The 24,558-nt window shown below is 40.7% G+C and overlaps 1 protein-coding gene across 8 annotated transcripts in view; it reads right to left on the bottom strand.

Annotated features, from left to right (window-relative positions):
* Nucleotides 1-24,558, bottom strand: part of ARHGAP32 (Rho GTPase activating protein 32) — a 169,727-nt gene that overhangs the window by 38,528 nt on the left and 106,641 nt on the right. For 6 of the 8 annotated variants that reach the window (XM_036353253.1, XM_036353249.1, XM_036353251.1 and 3 more), the window contains 4 exons: nucleotides 21,337-21,474; nucleotides 18,420-18,512; nucleotides 15,702-15,824; nucleotides 14,091-14,168 (listed from right to left, as the gene is read on the bottom strand). In XM_036353253.1, the coding sequence (XP_036209146.1) occupies nucleotides 14,091-14,168; nucleotides 15,702-15,824; nucleotides 18,420-18,512; nucleotides 21,337-21,474 (432 nt within the window). Of the gene's footprint in view, nucleotides 1-14,090; nucleotides 14,169-15,701; nucleotides 15,825-18,419; nucleotides 18,513-21,336; nucleotides 21,475-24,558 lie in introns of those variants that run through there. The other 2 variants (XM_036353257.1, XM_036353261.1) reach the window with 2 other exon arrangements.

Raw genomic sequence — 24,558 nt, 5'->3', positions numbered from 1 at the left:
AGTGGCTGAGCATCAGCCTGTGAACCAGAAGGTCACAGTTGATTCCCATTCAGGGAACATGCCTGGGTTGTGAGCTTGATCCCCAGTGTGGGGCATACAGAGGCAGCCAATCAATGATTCTCTCTCATCACTGATGTTTCTATCTCTCTCTCCCTCTCCCTTCCTTTCTGAAATCAATAAAAAAATATTTTTTAAAAATCTCCTTGGGTGAGGATTAACAAAACACAACAACAAATACATATACATATACATATACATATACATATACATATACATATACATATACATATACATATACGCATGCAACTTTGGAGCATGAAAATATATAAAGCAATTATTAATAGACCTAAAGGGAGAAACTGTTAATGGGTAGATCACCCACATAGAATCCACATGGAAACACTGGCCTTAAGTGACACAGAGCAGCTGGACTTAGTAGATGTATTAGATATTCCATCCAAAACAACAGAATGCACATTCTTCTCAAGTGCACATGGGACATTCTCAAGGACAGATCATATGTTGGGACAGAAGACAAGTCTAATAAATTTAAGAAGACTAAAATCATAACAAGCATTCAGTGTGATCAAAATGGTATCAATCTAGAAATCAACTATAGGAAGGAAGCTGAAAAAAATCACAAGTATGTAGAGATTAAACAACATGCTACAGAACAACTACTGGGTCAATGAAGAAGTGTAAAAAAAAAAACCTCAAAAGATACATAGAGCCAAATGAAAATGAAAATACGACATTATAATTCCTGGGATGCAGCAAAAGCAGTACTACGAGGAAATATATAGCAATACAGGCCTACTTCAAGAAACCAGAAAAATACACAAATAAAAACCTAACATTACACCTTAAGGAGGTAGGAAAAGAACAAACCCCATTACTGGCCGGTTTGGGTCAGTGGTTGGAGCGTCGGCCCGTGGACCAAAGGGTAAACATGTTTAACAACAGGCTCTTCAGGGAGGAAAGGCCTTGATTTATGGAGTTGGCTGGTTTGGAGCTGCCAGCCTAACACAACTGGAAACGGCGTAGGGAAGGGATGCAGGACAGCCTGAAGTGCAGTATTTTGACCATATAGTGCACGTGCACAAGGTCAAGTAGCTAGCATGTCTTTCGTATTTACTCCCTTTGTGTTTCATAATAATTCGTTTACCTGTAAATGTATGTGCTTTAATGTTTAATAACGGCTATGTTTAATAACTGTCCTACAAAATTCCTAACAATCACACCGCTGGCTCCAGCTCACCACTAATCCATTCTATTTCTAGGTTCTGCGCCTGCCCTGGAAACAGGCTGCGAGAAACTTGATAGGAATCTGCGCTCGGAGAACAAGGAGAGAACTAAAGGGAACAGGCCATGTCCTGATTCTGCTGATCTTCGACCTCGAGGATGCGCGCACATTAGAAAGGTCGGCTACAAAAAAGAAGGCACTGTAAACCATTTTGGTACAACCTAGAGGAAGTGCTGGGTACGAAGCTACTGCAATAAAATAAGCCTGGAGCCTCGGGAGCAGAGGGAAGGTAAACGGATGGCTACGTAAGGAGGAAGCCTGTGCCTAAATGTGGGCTGTCACCGACCAAAATCTAAAAAGGAATTTCAACATCGCAATGTGCTTACTGCGAACTCTGTCAGGGATTCCTACTTTAATGGTTTATTTATTTAGTTTACAGCTAGTGAAACTTTAGGGCTGTAAGCATCACAAAGTATGTTTTTAATTAAGCTTAGTAATGTACTGCTCTTGCTTCTAGGCAGCGGTTCTCAACCTGTGGGTCGCGACCCCTTTGGGGGGTCGAACGACCCTTTCACAGGGGTTGCCTAAGACCATCGGAAAACACATATATAATTACATATTGTTTTTGTGATTCATCACTATGCTTTAATTATGTTCAATTTGTAACAATGAAAATACATCCTGCATATCAGATATTTACAGTACGATTCATAACAATAGCAAAATTACAGTTATGAAGTAGCAACGAAAATAATTTTATGGTTGGGGGCCACCACAACATGAGGAACTGTATTAAAGGGTCGCGGCATTAGGAAGGTTGAGAAACACTGCTTCTAGGGATATGCAGGCATTTTCATCAGTGGAAAACATTTGGCTGCAGAGGTTCCAAGTTCCTCATTTTCTGATGACAGCTTCCTACCCAGCCAGGTCTCTAATGTTCACATTCCATAATGAGTGAAGTTCAAGTTCAGAGACTTCCCATCCCCTGCCTTCCTGTACTCCCCCCCACCACGGTGCCTATCTCCCTTCAGATCTCTTTGCTTTTATACCCAGGATGAACACAGTGATTGATCACTTGAAGTTTTTATAAAATCAGTACCCTTCATTTCCTGGCAATATTAACCTTCTGCCAAACCAATCCAGCAAAGCAAAACTGAGTCAGATAGAGATTGCATGCCTCTCTATTGCTGGAGAAGAATCACATCACTGAGGAGATTCAAACAGAGACACATTCATAGTCTCTCTCCTGGACATGCTGATTATGTCTCCCCACCCCCCAGACTTTCTCAGAGAACCCCTGCTCTTTGGGGTCTCCATCCAGTCTTGATCAGCCCACAAGTTAAGGAGTCAATCAGTCTGTCTCTTAAGATTTGTAACTAAATCAGATTTTTTAAAGATATATTTTTATTGACTTCAGAGAGGAAGGAAGAGGGAGAGAGAGATAGAAACATCAATGACGAGAGTGAATCATTGATCGGCTGCCTCCTACTGGGGATTGAGCCCACAACCTGGGCATGTCCCCTTGCCTGGAATCAAACCCAGGACCCTTCAGTCCACAGGTTGACACTCTATCCACTGAGCTAAACCAGATAGGGCACTGAGTCAGAATTCTTAATCATCTCCGTTGAGTTGTTGTAACTAAAAAAATTTTTTTAAGAGAGAAAGAGGATTAGACCAAGAAGAAACAAATTCCCTCAATTCTTTACTTCCCAGTTTCTGGTTCCATTTGCTTATGGCCTAATCATTCCTGCACTGGGCTTTTTAAAGACAGTCCTATTTATACCTCCCCTGCTCCTCACTCCCCCACTCACACCCCCAAAATACCACACTGCTGCTGGTTTCTTTGCCTGATTTATACTTCTACTAAACCTTAAATGCCAGCTTCCTGATTTCCACTCCTGAAAACATTACTCTTGCAATAGAACATACATTCTTGAGACTCAGAAACAAGGTCAGGGATCAGGATATACATTTGGGAGTTGGGCGTATAGATGGCATTTTAAGCTAATAGAGTGAGTAAGACAGTCTAGGACAAAGCGGGTAGAATGAGAAGGCAGCCCAACCCTCAACTTTCAGGTCCAGTAGAGGAGGATGCGATGAGAAAGAAGACTGAGAAGATAGGAGGAACTGTAAGAGTGTGGTGTCATGTCCAACAAGAGAAGGATGTGTCAGGAAAAGATTAATCAAATCCTGAGGAGAATTTAAGTAAGAGCAGTAATGAAATATCGTTTTTGCAGGAAGCCAACAGAGGCCACTGGATGCAAGAGAAAACTCTCTTGATATTGTCGCTGTACAGTAACTCTTCAATTAGGGTTCGTTTAGTTCTCTTTAAGATCTGTTTTAGTTGTTCTATTCTAGGTCCTTTGTATTTCATACGACTTGTTTCATCTGCTTATCAATTTCTACAAAAGAAGTTTGCTGAGATTTTGACTGGGATCAATTAAGGGAGAAATGACACCTCGGCAATATAAAGATGTCCGACCCATACACAGGATGAATCTCTCCATTTATTTGGATACTAGAGGCCCGATGCACGAAATTCATGCAAGAGTAGGCCTTCCTTCCCCCAGCTGCTGGCACCGGCTTCCCTCCAGTACCCGGGACCTGGGCTTCCCTCGAAGCCCTGGCTTCATCTGGAAGGTCATCCAGTCTAATCAGCACATTACGCTTTTATTATTATAGATTCTTTGACTTCTCCCAGAAATGTTGTATAGTTTTCAGTAAACAGATCTTTCATTTCTTTTTTTTCAGATACATCCCTAAATATTTCATATTTTAATGCTATTATAAATGGAGTTTATATTTTCTGACTGACATTAATGCTGCTAATCTGTAACAAGATTCTCACACAGTTGTCCCCAGTATTTATATTTTAAATATATATTGTGTATTTTAAATACATAAATTACTTTCCTTTTTTCCTCATTGTATTATATGTGAAAAATTATGCTGCCTTTTTTGAAACTGTGTTTGTGGGTAGTTATTTCATTTGTACATTTATATCATTTGTACATCTCACTTCGGAATCGTAAAGAAGGAGCTTAGAAAATACTTAGCATAATAAAGGGTTATAAAAATTGATGAGGTTAAGAACTATTGCTCTGAGCCATTTAGTAAACAGTTTTCATGAAACTGAATGTTAACATCATTTGGCAGGATACATTCCGATGCTATAAATTAACAAAAAGCTATCAAGGAACAAAGTTATATCTATGGCAGCTGCTAACGGCACCACTAAGAAAAATAAAACCAGCAATAAGAAATATAGAAGAAAATATACATGTTTTTGTGATCCAAGGAGGGAAATATACAAAATTGGAACTCACCAACCTTGTGTTCTGCTCCTGGCTACCCCACTGCCTACTGTCTTTGTGAGTCAGAACACTGTACCTAAATTCCTTTATCTCTGGAATTCCGTAATTTTTAAATGACAGCTCAGGCCCAGATGATCCACTATCTTCTGCTTCACTACAGAAACCCATGACTCACACAAGTAGACAAGTAGAAGCCACACCTGGTTCATCAACTTACTTCTATGACCTGTTCTTTACCCAGAATCCCTAGGTGTCTCAGCTCTGGCACTAAACAGCAGAGTAGCACTGGCGAGTTGTTTCACCCTTGTCTGCTTCAGTTTTCTCATCAGTAAAGCAGAGATAATAATGGCACCTCTCTCAGAGTTGTGAGAACTAAAGGCGAAAACAGAACAGCTCATCTGAGAACCGCCCGGAAAGTGCTACAAGTCACTTCTACTTGTAGTGTCACATACTTCTTCTTCCCTTGAAATTATGTAACATTACAGATGAAAGATTACAGTACACGAATCCCCAGTCAATGAGCTGGAAAGGAAATATTCTGCTCCATTTAATTCTGAGTAATGAAAAGTGCAGCTTTGGATTCTGTACAAACAGATGACGGGCTTCATATAAATAACCAGGCAAACGGCCTTCTCCCGTTACACTACTACAAATGGGCAAGGTTTCCGAATATCTCCATTTCGCCTAAAGAGTACCTTTCTGAAAATGAGTTATTTGGAACCACATTAAACTCCTGAGGTAAGAACATGTTTATTGCCCAAGACTTGCTTCTCTGAGACGTGTGCACAAAAGCGCTTACAGAACAGCCTGTGGTAACTGAGAAATAAAATAAATAGCTGGTCCTCGACCACCCGGAGGAGAACCAGGGGAACGCGAGCTGCGTGAAATCCTGTCCATCTCTCAACGAAATGTATCCACTAGGGCAGTGGTCGGCAAACTCATTAGTCAACAGAGCCAGATATCAACAGTACAACGATTGAAATTTCTTTTGAGAGCCAAATTTTTTAAACTTAAACTATATAGGTAGGTACATTGTTATTAACTTAATTAGGGGACTCCTAAGGCTTAGGAAGAGCCACACTCAAGGGGCCAAAGAGCTGCGTGTGGCTCGCGAGCCGCAGTTTGCCGACCACGGCACTAGGTGAACCTCCCAAATGTGCTGTAAGGAAGATGTTTCTGGGGGAGAAGAGAACATCTGCTAAACTGTGTTTGATTTCTTGTTTGATCTGGGCACAAGATACACAACGGGAGGCGAGATCAGTGGTTCTCACATTTTGCCCTTCATCTGAGGAACCTGATAAAATTCAGATTCTGTCCCCACCGCCCTCACCACCCCCACCCAAGATTCTGATTAGGAATATCCAGCTGTAGCATGGTTCTCAGATCCTTCTGATGCTTGTGGCTTCCGGAGAAAACAGACAAACCAAGACATCAGCACGTTATACCTGTGTGGTGCCTTTAACCTACGAAGAGAAGGCTTTCCACACACTCACCTCCTGTTTCCAACAGGAGTCTACAGGTAGCCACAAAAGCCGATGCCATTTAGTCAAAAAAAAAAAAAAAACAAAGTGTATTTTTTGGCTAAAGTACATTATCTGATGAAACACCTCAGAAAACAAAAGATTCAATAGTCTTTAAGAGACAAAAAAATAAAGGACAGATTTTCAGAATTGCAAATTACTATAGTGAATATAACACTTCCCACTCCCAGAGTTTAAGAAAAGACGCGGAGTCATGGTATAATTTAAACACGGGGATGAACTAATCCTTCTGTTCCCACCGCTAAATGATGGCTTAGGCTAAAGCAACGCACAGACTAGAACTTGGCAAATGCCGATCTCTAGCACGCACAGGCTGAATCGGAGTTTACCTATAGCACAGAGTCAGCGCCGAGTCTAGGAGACTGGACTGAGGAACACCTAGACCAGAATCCCATCCCACAGCCACTGCGACAGAATGGAGGGGATTAGGTCCTGGGGGTTTATATTTTAACATGTTCCCCTGGTGCTTCTTAAATACACTAAAGTTTCAGAATCTGGGGAAGGGAGAACGGAGAGAAGTATTGGTAATGGAAGAATGAAGATGGCAGGATAGCACCTTTAGTATATTAGTAAGTGCTTTTCCTTGGACCGACTTATTTGCAAATTAGGACAACAATGCAATACCACTCACTACCCAGCTATTAGAATGGCTAAAATCCAAAACCACGGACAGCTATCAAATGCTGGTGAGAAAGCCAAGCAGCAGCATCGCTATAGAGATGCAGGATGGTCCGATCCCACTGAAAGACAGCTGTTTCTTACAGAGCTAAGCAGAGGCTTTGCATAGGATCCAGCAGCTGCACTCCTGGGTATTCACCCAAAGGAGCTGAAAACTTACATCCACACAAAAGCCTGCACATGGGTGTTTACATTTAGAACAGCATTCCTCATAATTGCCCCAAACTGGAAGAAACCAAGAAGTCCTTTAACAATAAACTCTGGCACATCCATAACAGTGAATATTAGAGAGTGATAAAAGAGAGAGAGAGAGAGAGAGAGAGAGAGAGAGAGAGAGAGAGAGAGAGAGAGAGAGAGAGTGTCAAGCCCTAGCTCAGTGATGGCGAACCTTTTGAGCTCGGCGTGTCAGCATTTTGAAAAACCCTAACTTAACTCTGGTGCCGTGTCACATATAGAAATTTTTTGATCTTTGCAACCATAGTAAAAGAAAGACATATTTTTGATATTTATTTTATATATTTAAATGCCATTTAACAAAGAAAAATCAACCAAAAAAATGAGTACGCGTGTGGCTTGGTTGGTTGGAGTGTCGTAACAGTACACTGAACGATGGTGGGTTTAATTGCTGGTCAGGGCACATCGAGGTTGTGGGTTCTATTCTCAGTCAGGGTACATGCCCAGGCTGTGGGTACAATCCCTGGTCCAGGAGCATATGGCAGGCAACTGATTGATGTTCCTCTCTCACATCGATGTTTCCCTCTCTCTCCCCTCCTCTCTCTCTCTCTCTAAGTCAATCAATCAACCATATTTTAAAAAGAGATTGGCAAACCATAAAAAGACATGAAGGAAGCTTAAATGCATTTTTCTACGTTTGAAAAAGAGACATACTGTAGAATTCCAACCACATGATGTTTTACAAAAGGCAAAACCATGCAGACAGAACCTGATCAGTGGTTTTCAGGGTCAAGAGGAGAGAAGGGTAAGTACGTGGCGCACAGGGCATTTTGTTCAATGAATTATAAAGCAAGACATTCATGATATGAAAAACTGTGTGTGTCTGGGGAGGTATTATATGAAACTGTGTACTATCTACTCAATTACTCTGTAAGTTTGTACTAAAATCTAAGGTCTATTATTTATTTTAAAAAATAATAATAAAATGAAGTCACAACCCAGCCACGGCGAAGCTTCAGTTGCCACACCTGGTCATGCCCTGACAGCAGGCCAGAAAAAAAATAAGCAACCATGTGACCGAGACAAGAGACAAGGTGGAGTCCATGTGAAATGTCAGAGCACATCAGGTGAGGCAGACCTGCCGGTGGGGACCCCTGGGACCTGCGAGCCGAGGGCGCGCTGTGAGAGCAGCACACCTCAGTCGCCTCCACCTGGGAAGCAGCGGCCACATCCTAGCTCCTGTCACTCTCTGGGGAGTGGTCTGCTCTCACTGTTCTTGATCCTCAGGAAGACCACCGGCCAGGCCACCTCAAGGCCAATCGAGCCATGTCACCTCCACACTATCTGGCTTCCTGTCTCTGTGCTTCCCCTTTGGTCTACTCACTGAGCCCAGTGTACAGAGTCCATCTGCGGGACCAGAACCGGTCAAGCTGGCCAACCAGCCCCATGGCTATTCCATGTCTGGCCAGTCCGCCTGGGGCATGTGGACATCCTGTCCTCAGAAGACATACACAAGGCTCAGCACTCAAAAGCCACCTCCTCCAGGGCCTGACAGGGAGCTTTCTGGGCTCTAAGCCTCCACTCTTCTACGAGGTCCCAAGAAGAGCACCAGGGCCTGCCTGTCCCTTTGTACTGCATCAGGGGCACAGTGCCCAGTGCCAGGAAGGCCTTCTGTCATAAATGAAAAAAGGCCTGACACCAGCCTGTGAGCTCGAGGTGGACAACTTCTCAGATGCTGCTCGGCCTCCTCAGTGCTGGGACAGCAGCGGGGCTGAGCACCCACTGCTTTGCAGTCCATGGTTGCTTAATCTCTGTAACATCCTAGTCTGCAGTCATGGCCAATGCCCCCAAGCTCTGCCCGCCTTTGGCAGAGGACCAGCCTGGCTCAGGGAGGGCCCTGCTGCTTATCAAGTCTGCGGGAGAGTCCCTGAGGGCCTTCACATCAGCCCCAAAGGAGACCTCAACCACCTAGCCATTCATGACTGGTTGAAACCTCTTCGTATTTTGAAGCCCCGACCCCTAGTATCTCAGAATATATTTGAAGGTAGGGCCTTTAAAAAGGCAATTAAAGTTAAATGAGGTCATTTAGGTGTGTCCATTCTAATCTGCCTGCTGTCCTTCTAAGATGAAATTAGGATACAGGGACAAAAACACCAAGTATGTGTGCACACAGAGTGAAAAAATGCATGTGAGGACAGTAAAAAGGGGACACCTGAAAGCCAAGCAGAGGGGGTTCAGAAGAAACCGACCCTGGCAATAACCCTGACCCTTGGACCTCCAGCCTTCAGAAGGCTGAGAAAGGAAACTTCTGCTGTTTAAGTCACTCGTCTGCAGTATGTGGTGATGGTAGTCCTAGCAAGTAGATGAACCTTCAACACAAAACAATCTCACAAAAATAAAGATGATGATTATTCGCATTCCAAACCTGTATCATCCATCTACACCAGAATATATGAAACACCAGGAATTCAGACAATTTACATTACATAAATTTTAAAAATCAAATTATCACCCTTCTAAAAGGAGTCACATAAAAAATGTTCTTACGTAAAGAACAAATTTATCTAATAATCCCTTTAGCATATAAACTGGCTTTTTTTTTTTTTTTTTTTTCTTTTTTATCCTGAATAATTAACTGAAGGAGAAAACCTTGGTAACCAAGGATGGAAAGTGGAGACTGCACAGAGACTGGTAGGAAGGGAGGAGGCGCAAAAGGTCTGGCCAGGCTCCCACAGACAGCAACTGACGTTCTGAAGAACTATGTCAGCTGTGGGGGTTGCTACTGAGAACTCTGGGTCTAAGCCCCAAGCCGGGCCCCCCAGCAGAGAGCACCAGAACTGAGAAAGGTGCCACATAACATCTGGCTATCAAAAGCTGCAGGGTTACTGTCTGTCAAGGATAGATTGCTGGATATGCAGTCACCCTCTCAAAAAGCCAACACACAAAATTTCGTGTGCAGCCACACCTTGGGCTGTGACTGGAGATATGTGAACAGAGGCCAGGGTTGGGGCTCTAGGTTTAGATCTTATAAGGTAAGCACCCCAGTTCCCTGTGCTGAGTCATTCCCTCACACTGCGGAGGTCATCTTTCCAGGCAGACCTCTGCTATCCAGGAGGTTTTTGCCTGGGAGGAAGACAGTTGACCCACCTTATTGGGAAACCTCTGGCTACACCTGAGGATGATTGCCTGAGGGAAGCATAAATACAATCAGTCTGCAGGAAGAGGCAGATCTCTGGAGGCTTTGAGTCTTTACCAGATCTAATTACAGTGGGGCCTTGACTTACGAGCTTAATTCGTTCTGTGATGGAGCTCGTAACTCAAATTACTCGTATGTCAAATCAATTTTCACCATTACAATGAATTGAATGCTGGGCTGATGTTGCGGCGTTCACTGTGACGTTCGCTGCGCCAACTAGTGGTGGGGTATCTGAAGCTGGCTCGTAACCCGAATTTTAGCTCGCAACTCAAAGCAAAAAATCAGCCAAGAGACGGCTCGTATCTCGAAAAACTCGTTAGTCGGGACACTCGTGAGTCAAGGCCCCACTGTAGTCAGAAATAGCTAACTGTCTTTTACTAGAGATTGGGAGGCACAGCAGATCTACCTATTACATAATCACAAATGCAAACAGGCTCCAAAATGGGGATTCCAAAAAACAACCCCCAAATGAAAGAACAAGATAATTCTCCAGAAGAAGAGATGAATGAAATGGAGATAAAAAGTTTATCTGACATAGTGTTCAGAATAATGATGGTAAAGATGCTCAACAGCACGAGAAAACATACAGTAACTATGAAAAAAAGAACAGTCAGAAATAAAGAATGACACAGCACTAAGAACACATTGGAAGGAATACACAGCAGATTAGGGCAAGCTGAGAATCAAATTCAGTAAATTAGAAGACAAGGTTGGAAAAAATCACTCAATCAGAGAACCAAAAAGAAAAAAAAACTATCAAAAAACAGAAGAACAGCTTAAGGGAGCTGCGGTTCAACATGAAACGTAACAATATCCTCATAATAGATGTGACAGAAGGGGAAGAAAGTTAAGGAGGGATAGCGAACATGTCTGAAGAGATAATGGCAGAAAACTTCCTAACCTGGTGAAGGAAAAAGTCACGCAAGTTCAGGAAGCACAGAAATTCCCAAGCAAGAAGAACACAAACAGGCCCATGCCCCAGACATATCATAATAAAAATGCCAAAAATTAAAGACAAAGAGAGAATCTTAAAAGTGAGCAAGAGAAAAGCAATTTGTTTCCTACAAAGGAGCTCCCATAAGGCTGTCAAGCTGATTTCTCATCACAAACTCTATAGGCCAGAAGAGAATAGCTCAAGGTAATGAAAAGCAAGGATCTAGAACCAATATTACTATACCCAGCAAGGCTATCATTCAAAATAGGTGGTGAAATAAAGAGCTTTCCAGACAAAAAAAAAAAAGGCTAAAGGAGTTTATCACCACACCAAGCCAGAATTGCAAGAAATGTTAAAGGGACTGCTGTAATGAGAAGAAGAAATAGAGAGAAACCTTTAACTGGCTTTTTAAAAAGCAATGCTTTTATTGATTTTTAGAGATATAGATAGAAACACCAATGAGCAAGAAACATTGATTGACTGCCTCCTGCAAGGACCCAATGGGGGATGAAGCCCGCAACCTGAAACTCTGGCACGTGCCCTGACTGGGAATCAAACTGTCTACCTCCTGGTGCGTGGGCCAATGCTCTTGGTGCATGGTTCGATACTCAACCACTTAACCACACAGGCTGGGCTTAACTGGCTTTTAAAAGTCCAAATGATAAAATAGCCTTTGATATAATATATCCACCACACAAAAAATAAGGAGTACTAGTAACCTGCCAGGTAAACTAGTGGTTTTCCAGCAGTGTTACCTGTACACACTCCACGGAGGCCCCTCTGGGATGTCGCAGGAGGTCTGAGAGAGGTCAACCAGGCATGTTCCATGGGGCACGAGGCCCAGGGTGCCTGACCAAACTAACCAGGGCAGCTCCCCCATTACATGTTCCCACAGTGAGGCTCAAAGTAAGTTCTGTTTGATTAAAAGTTCCTCTGTTGTGTTTTGTTCTGTTTTTTATTATGAAAACCAGTGGACTAAGCCATTATTCCAGTTATTTCAAACTTAAAACTCAGGATAGTAAAGGGATCTGATCTATAATTATCATATACAGAGGTCCTAGAATAACATGGCTGCATTCAATGTCACTTCATTTCGTCATAACGTTGATGAGATGCCATAGGAACACAACTGTTTCTATCAATTAGCCTGTGGTCAAACAAGCTTTATTATATCGTTTCGATTAAAGTCCCAGGACCGACTGACCATGGGAAGTGAGGACTGACCCTGTACGGAGTAAATTACGATTATCTCCCTCTCTCAACAGAATATCTGAGAGGAGATCAGCATATGCTCACAAGTTTACCTAACAAGAGTCAACACTGTCACAAGTAACCTGAAGAGGAGTTTTTCCAGATACAAGGTACTAGTCATCATGTAAAAATGTAACCCCTGGTAACGGCAAAGTTTCCACCAGCAACCTGAATGTTTTGCAGCCCACAGTTGCTTAATCTTTGTAACATTCCTGTTGGCTACAAAGAAAAGATGTTTCCCCCTAACCAGTTTGGCTCAGTGGATAGAGTGTTGGCCTGCGGACTGAAGGGTCCCAGGTTCAATTCCGGTCAAGGGCATGTACCTTGGTTGCAGGCACATCCCCAGTGGGGGGTGTGCAGGAGGCGGCTGATCGATGTTTCTCTCTCATCGACGTTTCTAACTCTCTATCCCTCTCCCTTCCTCTCTGTAAAAAATCAATAAAATATATTTAAAAAAAGAAAAAAGAAAAGAAAAGATGTTTCTTCTCTAGAGCAGGAAAGTGAGGTGGAGAAGATCAATAACAGGAGAGTCAGTGTAGAAATCACGCTCATGCTCTTCAGGCGATGCGACTCAGCAGCCCCGATTTGAGTCCCTAGTCCAGAGGTGGGGAACGTCCGGCCCACGGGCTGTATTAGGCCCATAAAATCCTTTGGTCTCACCCTGACAAGGCATTAGGGGTGAGTTAATTAAATGTTTGACCAAATATAGTAGGCTAATTTTTAAGCTGATAATTTCGTATGGCCTGCAAATGATGTTATAAATATCCAAGTGGCCCTTGGCAGATAAAGGTCCTCCATCACTTACTTACTGATCTGGCATCTTGGCTGCTTATTAATCCTCTCAAAACTGTATCCTCTCCATAAAATGGGGGATAGCAACTGCCATGAAGTTTTTCAAAGATTAAAGAAAACGTGTATGAAGACCCTCGCAATACTATGCACATAACCGATGCTTTAACACGTGTCTTCCCACGCACACCCCCCCTGCAATAAACCATAGCAAGATGCACTTACAAATGGACTACTGTTTAGGAACAGCAAGGAAGAGTGGATTCGTTCCTTAAAGTACTAGATTCCTTTATTAAATGAAGTTTTGACATTTAAGACCTGTCCCTGGTTTTATGGGCGCTCCACAGCCCAAATCACAGGCATACTCCAACATGATCTAAACAGGTAAGACTCCCCTTTCCACGTCCAATCAGGATGAAAAAACAGCATTTGTAATATTAAAAAACACTGTTTGTTATCAATTACAAATCAATTCTTAAAGCTTAAAAACCCTGTATTTATTTTAAATAATTTGTTTTGGCAATAAACTAATTTTTAACGAGTTATTTTATTCTAATTTCTTTTTTAAAAACTTTGTTTAGGCAATAAACTAATTTGTGTGACTCTAAATAAAACAGTTAGGGAGATAAATCTGTGCCTAGCATAGACTCATGGAAACCATGATTTAAAAACAATATTAGAAGCAACATAGAGTCACAGGCCTGATACTTGCAAAGTGATCGTCAGGCCTGTGACTCTGCTCGCACTTCGGCTATATCACCATTTGGGAAAGGAGGAGGCAGTAAAAATAACCACATTAGTAACTGGAAAAGAAAACCCAGGTCTAGCATCAGCTACATTTTTCTCCCCCTGCATGCAGAATTCTGATGGCAAAGTCTACTGCCAGTACACGCTGTAAACCAAAATATTACCGAGGAACCAAGAAAAAGTGTTATTTTGCCTTTTCCACACCCGATTCTCCACTGCCTACCTGGAATCCGTGCTTGCCTCTCCACCACGTGCTCAACACTTTTGGGGGCATGTCGATCACAGAAACAATGTCACCCACCTAGGAGAATAAAACGTAAGGGAAATGCGTTCAGTCAAATTTTAAACCAACTGTTAGGTCTCGAATTTAACCTGAACTGGAGCGCAAGGGTAAAAGCACTATCTTCCTCTCTGGCTAATTTTTCTGAAAAACCATACTACCTCTTTCTGTAAAGAATTTAATAATAATTTTAACCATCTGTTAAGGAGAGGGCTACAAAAAGTAAGGCAGCACAAAGACTGGCATCAAAAAAAAAAAAAAGACTGGGATCAGGCATCACCAGAGCAGTGACTGCAGGAAGCCAGCTTGATGGTGTAAGATTTTTGAAGGCTTAGGCGTCACCCCATCAGCTGTTACAATCCTCTCTTACTGCTGCTACTGAAAGTGACCGAATTCACTTATAAAAGGCAGTTATTCTCATAGTTAGAGCAACAGCAGCTTCTGTTAATACACAGTGAGTGTGCGCTTGCCACGTGCCAGGCACTGTGCTGAGCACTTGGCATTATCTTACTGAATCATCGGAGACAGGCCTAAGGTGTGTACAATTCCTGGGTTATTCTTAGTAAAATTTGGAAAACTACACTTCTTTCCATAGAAGGTATAATAGCTTATTCCCTCTCTAAAAAAACAACAACAAACAAACCACAAAAACAAAACTATTGTTTGCACAAACTTTTACAAAATCATTAATATAAAATGGCAATCATCATTTTTAATAACGTATTTAATGGAAGTTACATTCTTCGATCAAAGCAAGTGATGCTCTCTGTGACAGGGCAAAGTTAAGTACTGCGCAGCAATGCTGCAATGTGTCTCATGTTGCTTTAGGAATTTTTCTTTGTGTATCCACAATGAATATTTTAAGTCAGGGAAGAGTCACCTTTACAAAGCCACGTTTGCTAACAGACTTGGCATCTTTCAAGATCTACATTGCTCTGGGTTAAGTTTGAGAACAGTTCAGATGCTATACAGTAAAAATTTATATTGACTTTCCTTAAACTGAATACTGTTAGCATTTTGGTTTTTCTCTCTCATCTGCCGATATTAAAGGAAGAATTACTTCCCCTCCTTTTGCATCTGAAAGCAGGAAATGTTCATTTCTCTTCTCACCCATCATAGCTCAGTCTTTGAACAAACAATAAGAAAGAAGTATCATTTGTGAGGTACTGAAAACATAAAGTAAGAAAAAAAGACCGAGACCTGGCTTTCAAGAAGCTAACAGACCAACAGGAGAACAGTTACGAGTGGATGGAATTAAGTGACACTCGGTGATGAACCAGGCGAAGGGTTCAGAATGGCATTCAAGCCACACTTGGGGTGGAGATGTATTTGCATGGAGTAGGGGAAGGAGAGCAGGAATGAGTGCCCAGAGAAATGAAAGACGCTAAAGTTGAAATTTTCAAAGATGAATACAGTCATTTCAGTGAACATAAATGGCAGGCCAAGCGAAAGGATAATGGGGTACGAAAAACCTGGTGCTTCTCATTGAAAAAATGATTAACGCGGTTAAGAATGAGGCCGAGCTAACCCAGAGCAGCAACTTTAGGCGTTTACCTCTAAGGTCAGTTCATCAGGCGCCCGGGCAGTGTACCTCTTGATCACATGGGCTGCACCGACAGCAGGCGTGTTGATGGACGATTCTTCATGGACTAGAAGGTGATTGCCCTTGTTATCAATCTACAACAAAAACAAGTGCTATGAGATGGTTAAAGACATGAGACTTGCAAAAGTTTTCTCTGACATTCCATTTGACTTAGGGAGACTATCACCCAAAGAATCTTTTAAAGAAAACGTATTATCATTTACTGAATACTTAATGTATGATAGTCATGGTGCTATTCATATGACATTATGATTTAACTTAATCCTCATCACTCCAAAAGATTCTAATCATCATTCTCCTTATTTAAAGACGGAGATGCTAAAGCTAAACGAGGTCATGTAATTTGCAACAGATTAAATCATTTGTCCAAGATCACACAGGCAATAGTGAAAGAGCCAAGATCTCAATACAAGCTGACGTGGCTCTAAATTCTGCAATCTTTCTACTTTCCATCCTGCCTTCCAGTTTCCAATGGGAAAAAAAATAATGTAACTTAAGAAAAAATATCTAACATATTTACTGGATATTGTATCACCCAAGACTTCTTTTTTTTCTATTTTGTTTATTTATTTATTCTGCTTTTTAGATTCTACATGTAAGGGAATTCATGTATTTGTCTTTCTCTGCCTGAGTTATTTCACATACCATAATAATTCTAGGTTCATCCATGTTGTCACAAATGGCAAGATTTTGTTCTTTTTATGGCTCAGTAACATTCCACTGTATACATACCATTTGACTATCGACGGATCCTTAAGTTGCTTCCAAATCTTGGCTATTATAAATAATGCTGTAATGAACATAAGGGTGCATATATCTTTTCCAATTTGTGTTAGGAATTTCGAGGTCATACTTTTAATTTAATTGCAAAGTCCTACTTTTAATTTTCCAAGGAACCGCCATACTGTTTTCCATAGTGGCTGCAACAATGTAAAATTCTATCAACAGTGCACAAGGGGTTCCTTTTCTCAACGTCCTTGCCAACACTTGTTGTTTCTTGATTTATTTATGATAGCCATTCTCACAGGTGTGAGGTGATATCTCATGGTTTTAATTTGCCATTTCCCTAATGATTAGGAATGCTGAGCATCTTTTCATATGTCTACTGGCCATTGTCTGTCTTTAGAGAAATGTCTATTCAGGTCCTCTGCCCATTTTTTAATTAGGGCGGTTTTTTGTATGTGTTGTTTTCTTTTGGGGGGGTTAACTTGTAGAATTCCTGATATATTTTGGATATAATGTGTTGTGTGGTAAGCAAATATATTCTTGCCACTCAGTGGGTTGTCTTTTCACTTTGTTGATTACTTCCTTCCCTGTGCAAAACTTTTTAGTTTGATATAGACCCATTTGTTTTTTCTATCGTTTCCCTCACATAACCAAAAACATATTGCTAAGAGCAATGAAAAAAATGTTTGCTGCCTATGTTTTCTTCTATGGGTTTTATGGTTTTAGGTCTTACATTTAAGTATTTAATCCATTTGAGTTTATTCTTCCATATGGTGTAAGAAAGACGTCCTTCCTTTCTTTCTTTCTTTCTTTTTTGCATGTATCTATCCAGTTTTCCCTGTACCATTTATTGAAGAGACTGTCTTTACCCCATTGTATATTCTTGCCTCCTTTGTCATGGATTAGTTGACCACACAGACATGGGTTTATTTCCAGGACCTCTATTTCATTCCACTGATCTATGTATCTCTCTTTATACCAGTAATAATGCCGTTTTTATTATGATGGCCTTGTAGTATAATTTGGTGTCAGGTAGAGTATTATCTCCAACTTTGTTATTCTTTCTCAATGTTGCTTTCGCTATCCCAGGTCTTTCTGGTTCCATATAAGTTTTAGGGTTATTTTTTTCTAGTTCTATGGACAGCGCCACTGGTATTTTGAGAGGGATTGTATTGAATCTATAGATTGCTTTGGGTAGTGTGGACATTTTAACAATGGTAATTCTTCCTATCCATGAGCATAGTATGTGCTTCCAAATATTTGCATCTTCCTGAATTTCTTTCTTCGATGTCTTAGGCACTGATACCCTGGGCTAGGGAGTCCAGTGTAAGGCTGGGACCACTGCTCCTAGGGGGAGACCTGCACAGCTGAGATATCCCTCCCAGTTCTTAAATGCCATACCCAGGTGCGGACTTGCCTGTTCTACATCTCCACCCTTCCCACCAGTCTCAATATGGCTTCTTTTAGATATCCTTAGTTATGGAAATTCTTTCCAGCTAGTCTTCAAGTGGTTCTCAAGGATGGCTGTTCTAGAATTCAGCTGTCATTCTTGTGGCCATGTGAGAAGCTGAGCACAGAGTTTTCCAGAAGGCACTCGAGACTTCTTCTTAAATCAGATCCTTTAAAAGGCTAGTTGTCGCTTGTTCATAAATAACTGGAAAATATTCTCAATTACTAAGTCAACTGAAAATAGATGCACACCTTTCTAAATGTATACATTAATATATTAAGCACCAAAACAGTATTAAAATAAGTTGCCTGGATTAGCAAAGAAAGATTTCAGATGAAAAATATTTAATGTGTCACATCTATATCCTTCTAAAAGATAGACACCATTTCTTTGATTCCTAAAATTTAAATAGCTATCAAAGTTAAACTATTATTAAATTTCTTACGTAGATACTTTAAAAATAAACCTTAATAAGAGGTGAATTAGATAATACCTCCATCCAAGTAAGGGCAGGTCCACAGTTGATCTTGTTGCCGGCGATAGCTGAAAGGCGGGACAGGTAAGCCATAAGCATCTGAGTGACGGACTGAAAGGAAAGAGAAGATTCCGTGGTAACTCAGATAACTACTCTCTGCCAGAGGAACTGTTGCAAATTGGTTGTTTTGAGGGAAAAGGCAACTCTACAGATTTCTTGGCATTTCCATAGTTACAGAGGATTCTTCCCAGAGAAACAGTTCCATGAGCTGGAACTACAGGCACATACATAGTAATTCCCTGTAATGCACAGAACTTTGGCTTTTAACCCCTCATCATCAGGGGACAGATTATTTTATAGCTACTAATTTTACTGCTTTTTCTTTCTACTTTTGTGTTGAAAATGTAAACGATGATAGCAGAGACAGACTAGGCCCCTGCCCAGCTTCTCCCAGCTACTCTGAAACTCTTTCTCTGTAATATCCCAGCTACGGCAGGACAGCCATGTTCATACATGGTCCTACACCGAGGGCCAGCCGATTGGTCCAGGAATGTGACACCACACGAACAGGCCTAGCAAGAGTGACTGTAGGAATCAGGAATTAGGATACAAAATTTCAGCTCAGTCTGGCTGCTGTCTTAGCTTAGACAAAAACCTGGGACCCACTGGTGGTGACCATGTTCTGAAACAGTATGAGAGAGAAAAATGTAGCACACAGAGATGGGAATGGGGATGGAAAGACGCCCAGGTTTTCTATGACATGAAGGAACCGGTGGCTCTAAGATGTTCCTGAGGCTCTGCTATAGGGCTAGTTCCCACATGACTGATGATGTTGCTACCTTACCTCCATCCTTAACACGTGAAGCGCCCTGTCAGTCACCGGTGACTGACACTATACTCTCCGTCCCGAAGACAAAACAGGCTGGGTGCTTAACGTGTTAACTGCCTTGGAATTAATTACGGAATTGAAATGGCTTCCCCTCAGGACTTGGATGAGGTTTGGTACTGTTTCCAAGCATCCACTGCAGCCGCTGAGGAGTCCAATGCTGATCCAATTCTTGTTCTTTTGAGAACATCTGTGGTTTGCTTTCTAGGAGCTTTTCTGGTTTTCTCTTTGTTTAGGCATTTTCCAGTTTCACTACATGTTGCTAGAAGTGTGTCTTTTCCCTCATTATATCAGCACTTAATGGGACCATTTAATCTGAAAACATGCCTTTTTAGCTTTAGGGGATTTTCTTATATTAATTTTTAGTTACTCCCGATGAGAGGGAAGTAGGGACTTCTCCATCTATTCTCCATGTTTTCCGACTATTCTCTTACGTTTTATTCCTTTTGGGCTGTGTTCTCATAAAGTTTGATCTGTCAGCACACTAATTCTCTCTTCACCTGTGTCAATGTTGTGTGTAGTTCAGCTATTCAGGCTTGTTATTACTAAAATTAATTTAAATGACTATATGTTCATTTCTAAGTTCTCTATTTTATTTTTATCAAATTCTCCTCTCATTCCATGAATGTGATTGCTTCACTTTCTCCCTGAGTGTAATAATCATGCTCCTCAGAGCTCTCTGTTTGTCCCTCTCAGTTATGTTGTTTACAGTCATGCACCTCTTAACTGATGGGGACATGTTCTGAGAAATGCATCCTTAGGCGATTTCATCATAGAGTGCACTTACACAAACCTAGACGGTACAGCCTATGGCTCTTAGGCTACAAACCTGCACAGCATGCTATGTACAAAACAACGTGAGATTAAATCAAGCCCAAGAGAAAATGATGCAATCAAGAGACACAATAAATATGAGATGAGTGAGGCTGCTGCCGGATGACACAGCATAATGTTTTATAGCAAACTTTTCTTTTAAGTAAAAAGAGTTCACTATAAAACAACAATAAAAAGCATATTATGATAAACCAGCAACATGTTTATTATCATTAAGTATTATGTACTGTACATAATTGTACGTGCTATACTTTTACTTTTACTTTTTTTTTGTATGCCTTTTTATTGATTTCAGAAAGAGGAAGGGAGAAGGAGAAAGACAGAAACATCAATGATGAGAGAGAATCATTGATCGGCTGCTTCCTGCACACCCCCGACTGGGGATGGAGCCTACAACCTGGGCATGTGCCCTGACCAGGAATCGAACTGTGACCTGCCAGCTGGGCATGTACTTTTATGTGACGGGCAGCACAGTAGGTTTGTTCACACCTGTATTGCCACAAACACTTGAGTAATGCATTGCACTCTGATGTTATGACAGCTATGTCGCTAGGCCATAGAAAATTTCAGCTCCATTATAATCTTATGGGACCTCTGTCACATATGCTGTCCATTGTTGACCATCTGTTATCATGCAGCGCATAATGTAACGCTATTTTTACCTATAAGATTTCTAGTTTATCTGTCTTCTTGTCCATGTATTTTATGCTATATTTTTTGCCCTCATAAGTCTTACCCCATGTACTTTCAAACATTCCTCACAATTTTTTATTTCTGATGTCATAAAAAAAATCTCTTCCCTTTAAAAATATTTCTTTCACTCTTTTATATTTTCACTAGGAATACTTGGCAGGTGTGCAGGTGGATGCAAAGACATAGCCGGCCATCAAAACTAAGCAAACAGGATTGTTTTAATATGCATTTATTTGATTATTGCTAAAGTCAATTTCTTTCCATATTTTTGCTTCCATGTTTTATATTCTCTTTGGAGAATGGTCTACTCATTTATATAGTACAATCTGAGGGTTTTTGTGTGTTTGTTTGTTTGTTATAAAATTATACATTGAATCTACTTTACTAAACTTCTTACCCAGCATTGCTAATTTTTCATTCGTGAAACAATTAAATAATCTCAGGAATCATCCTGAGTGTTCAATCTAAGCTTTTATTTAGTATGCAAGCAAAAATGTCTGCTAATTTAGGTGGAGTAATTACCTCTGGACTGTCCTTCAGGGCATCGGAACGGGGAAGCTCTGAGAGCTGGGAGAACCTTCGGTCATAAATACAGAGATGAAGATGCTTGTCAAGTACTCGAAAATCTTCGTAACTTCTTTTAACAATCCAACTTTTGCCCTATGGGTAAGAAAAAAAGGCTCCTATAATTAGTCTCTATTATGAACCAAACCTTATTCTAAAATGGTATTTCATTCAGAGGATTTTAAATTTAATAATGGAAAGCTTCTATTAACTTGATAATAAGTAGTTAAACTCCAAAACAATGTAGTGAGTTACATGACATGATCAAGAATAAAACCAAGGTGTTCCCTTTTACCAATGCTTTTCAACACTGTACTGTAATTACTAGCTAATGCAGTAAGGCAAGAAAATAAAAGATACAAATTGGGAAGGAAAAAAATAAAACTGCGTTTGTACACATATGGCATGATTGTCTAGGTAAAATATGCAAAACAAAATTGACAAAAGAACTCCCGAAATAAGCGATTATAGTAAAACAGTAAAATTCAAGGGTACTATACAAAAGCCAATTGCTTTCATATATACCAGCATTGAGTAAGTGGAATTTTAAATTAAAAACACAATACCGTTTACATAAGCATCTCCCTCAAAATGAAATACTTAGGTATAAATCTAACAGAAAGTGTCCATATAAGATCTATATGAGGAAAACTTCAAAACTCTAGTGAAAGAAATCAAAGATAAATAAATGGAGAGATAGACCATTTTCATGGATAGTAAGACTCAATAATGTCAAGTTATCAGCTCTTCACAACTTGATCTATACATTCACAATGCTATCGAAATCAAAACCCCAGCAAGTTATTTTTGTGGATGTTGACAAACTGATTCTAAATTTTATCTCAAGAGGCAAAAGACCAGAATAGCTAACAGGATGTTGAAGCAAAGCTAGAGGACTGACACTATTCTACTTCAAGATTTTCTGTAAAGTGTGATATTGACAAAGGAATAGACAAACACAATGGAACAAAATAGGCAGCCCAGAAACAGACCCACCTAAACATAGTCAACTGATCTTTGACAAAGGAGCAAGGTAATACAATGGAGAAAAGACAGTCTTTTAAACAAATGGTGCTGCAACAATTGGACATCCAATCACAAATGAATATAGACATAGACTTCACACCTATCACAAAAACTAGCTCAAAATGGATCACAGACCTTAGTGTAAAATGCAAAACAATAAAACTCCTGGAAGGTAACACAGAAGAAAATATAGATGACCTTGGGTTTGGTGATGACTCTTCAGATACAATATCAAAGGCACAATCCATAAAAAAAAGAATTGATAAGCTAGACCTCACTGAAATTAGTATTTCCCACTCTGTCAAAGGCACTGTCAAAAAAAATAATAAAAAGACAAGCCACAGATTTGGAGAAAATATTCACAAAAGACATACCCGGTAAGTATCCAAAATATTGAAAGAACTCTTAAAAATCAAAGATAAGAAAACAAACAACTGATTCAAAAATGAGTCAAAGACCTTTACAGACATTTCACCAAAAAGATAAACAAGTGACAAATAAGCATATGAAGAGTTGCTCCGCACCATGTCATCAGAGAAATGCAGATGAAAACAAGGACACACCACTGTACACGTATCGGAATGACAAAAATCCAGAGCACTGATAACACCGAAGCCGGCCAGGATGTGAAGCAACAGGGACTTTCTTTCATTGCTGAAATGGCATAGCCACTTTGGAAGACAGCTTGTCATTTTCTTACAAAATTAAACATATTCTCATCATCAGGTCCAACAACTGCACTCCTTGGTGTTTACCTAAATGAGCTGAAAAGTTATGTCCTGTCCACACAAAAAAACCTGCGAATGAGTATTTATAGCAGCTTTAATTATAATTGCCAAAACTTGGAAGCGATGGTCAGTTGGTGAAAGGATAAATAAACTGTGGTACATCCACACAATGGGATGTTATTCAGCAATAAAAAGAAGTAAGCTATGAAGCTATGAAAAAATAAAGAAAGGAAATTTAAAATGCATACTACTAAGCAAAAGAAGCCAACCCGAAAAAGCTACATTTTGTATGATCCCAACCATTGGACACTCTGGAAAAGTCAAAACTGTGGAGACAATAAAAAGATCAGTGGTTACCAAGAGTTCCTGGGAAGTGAGAGATGAACAGGTGGAGCACAGATGATAGTTAGGGGAGAGAAACTATTGTGTGTGACACTGTAAGGGTGGATCCACGTCATTATAAATGGATGCAAACCCATAGGATGTACAGCACCCTGAGTGAGCTCTTGATGACAATGGTATGTCAAGGTAGGCTCATCGGTTGTAACAAATGTACCATGTTGGCAGGGAATGTCCATAGTGGAGGAGGCTGTGCCTCTGTGGAAACAAGGGGTATGAGGGAAACCTGTACTTTCCACTCACTTTTGCTGGGAACCTAAAACGGCTCCACAAAATAAAGTTCATTAATTTTTATTTTTATTTTTATTTTTATTTTTTTTAAATATTTTATTGATTTTTTACAGAGAGGAAGGGAGAGAGATGAGAGTTAGAAACATCGATGAGAGAGAAACATCGATCAGCTGCCTCCTGCACACCTCCCACTGGGGATGTGCCCGCAACCCAGGTACATGCCCTTGAGCGGAATCGAACCTGGGACCTTTCAATCCGTAGGCCGACGCTCTATCCACTGAGCCAAACCGGTTTCGGCAAAAGTTCATTAATTTTTAAAAGGTAATCCTGTTCTCTGTCATCTAAGCAGTCTTGTTCACAGAAATAAATATCAACAATCAACCACATGAATGCAGTAACCTCCACAGTCTCAACAAGTAAATGATGGAGATTGGGGTTGGGTAGAGGAGGGCAAAGCGTGGGAAATGGGAGACAGCTATAATACTGTCAACAATATATATAAATATATTTAAAAAAATAAAAACTGGGAAGGAACTAGACCCAGCTAGTGCTCAATGTGAAGAGTTAGGGGCTGATGGAAGCTCAGTGCCCTGGGCAGAAAGAAAGTAGTGTCTCCTGGGAACTGGCTGAAGCTCCTGAGACCCAGCAGAGGAGAGAAAGCTGTCAAGACATGATGGAGAAGAGACAGGCAAGTCCAAGGGTGCAAGGTCCTCCCAGGCCTTGCTAAGCAGCAGTTTCTAAATACAGTGAAAACCTATTGTAGCGCTTTAATCACTGAAGGAACACATTTCAATGT

Source organism: Myotis myotis, unplaced genomic scaffold (genome assembly GCF_014108235.1).
Source record: "Myotis myotis isolate mMyoMyo1 unplaced genomic scaffold, mMyoMyo1.p scaffold_m19_p_20, whole genome shotgun sequence".
NCBI lineage: Eukaryota > Metazoa > Chordata > Mammalia > Chiroptera > Vespertilionidae > Myotis > Myotis myotis.
Note: the sequence above shows the minus strand (reverse complement) of the source record. Positions and strands in the feature narration are given on the sequence as shown.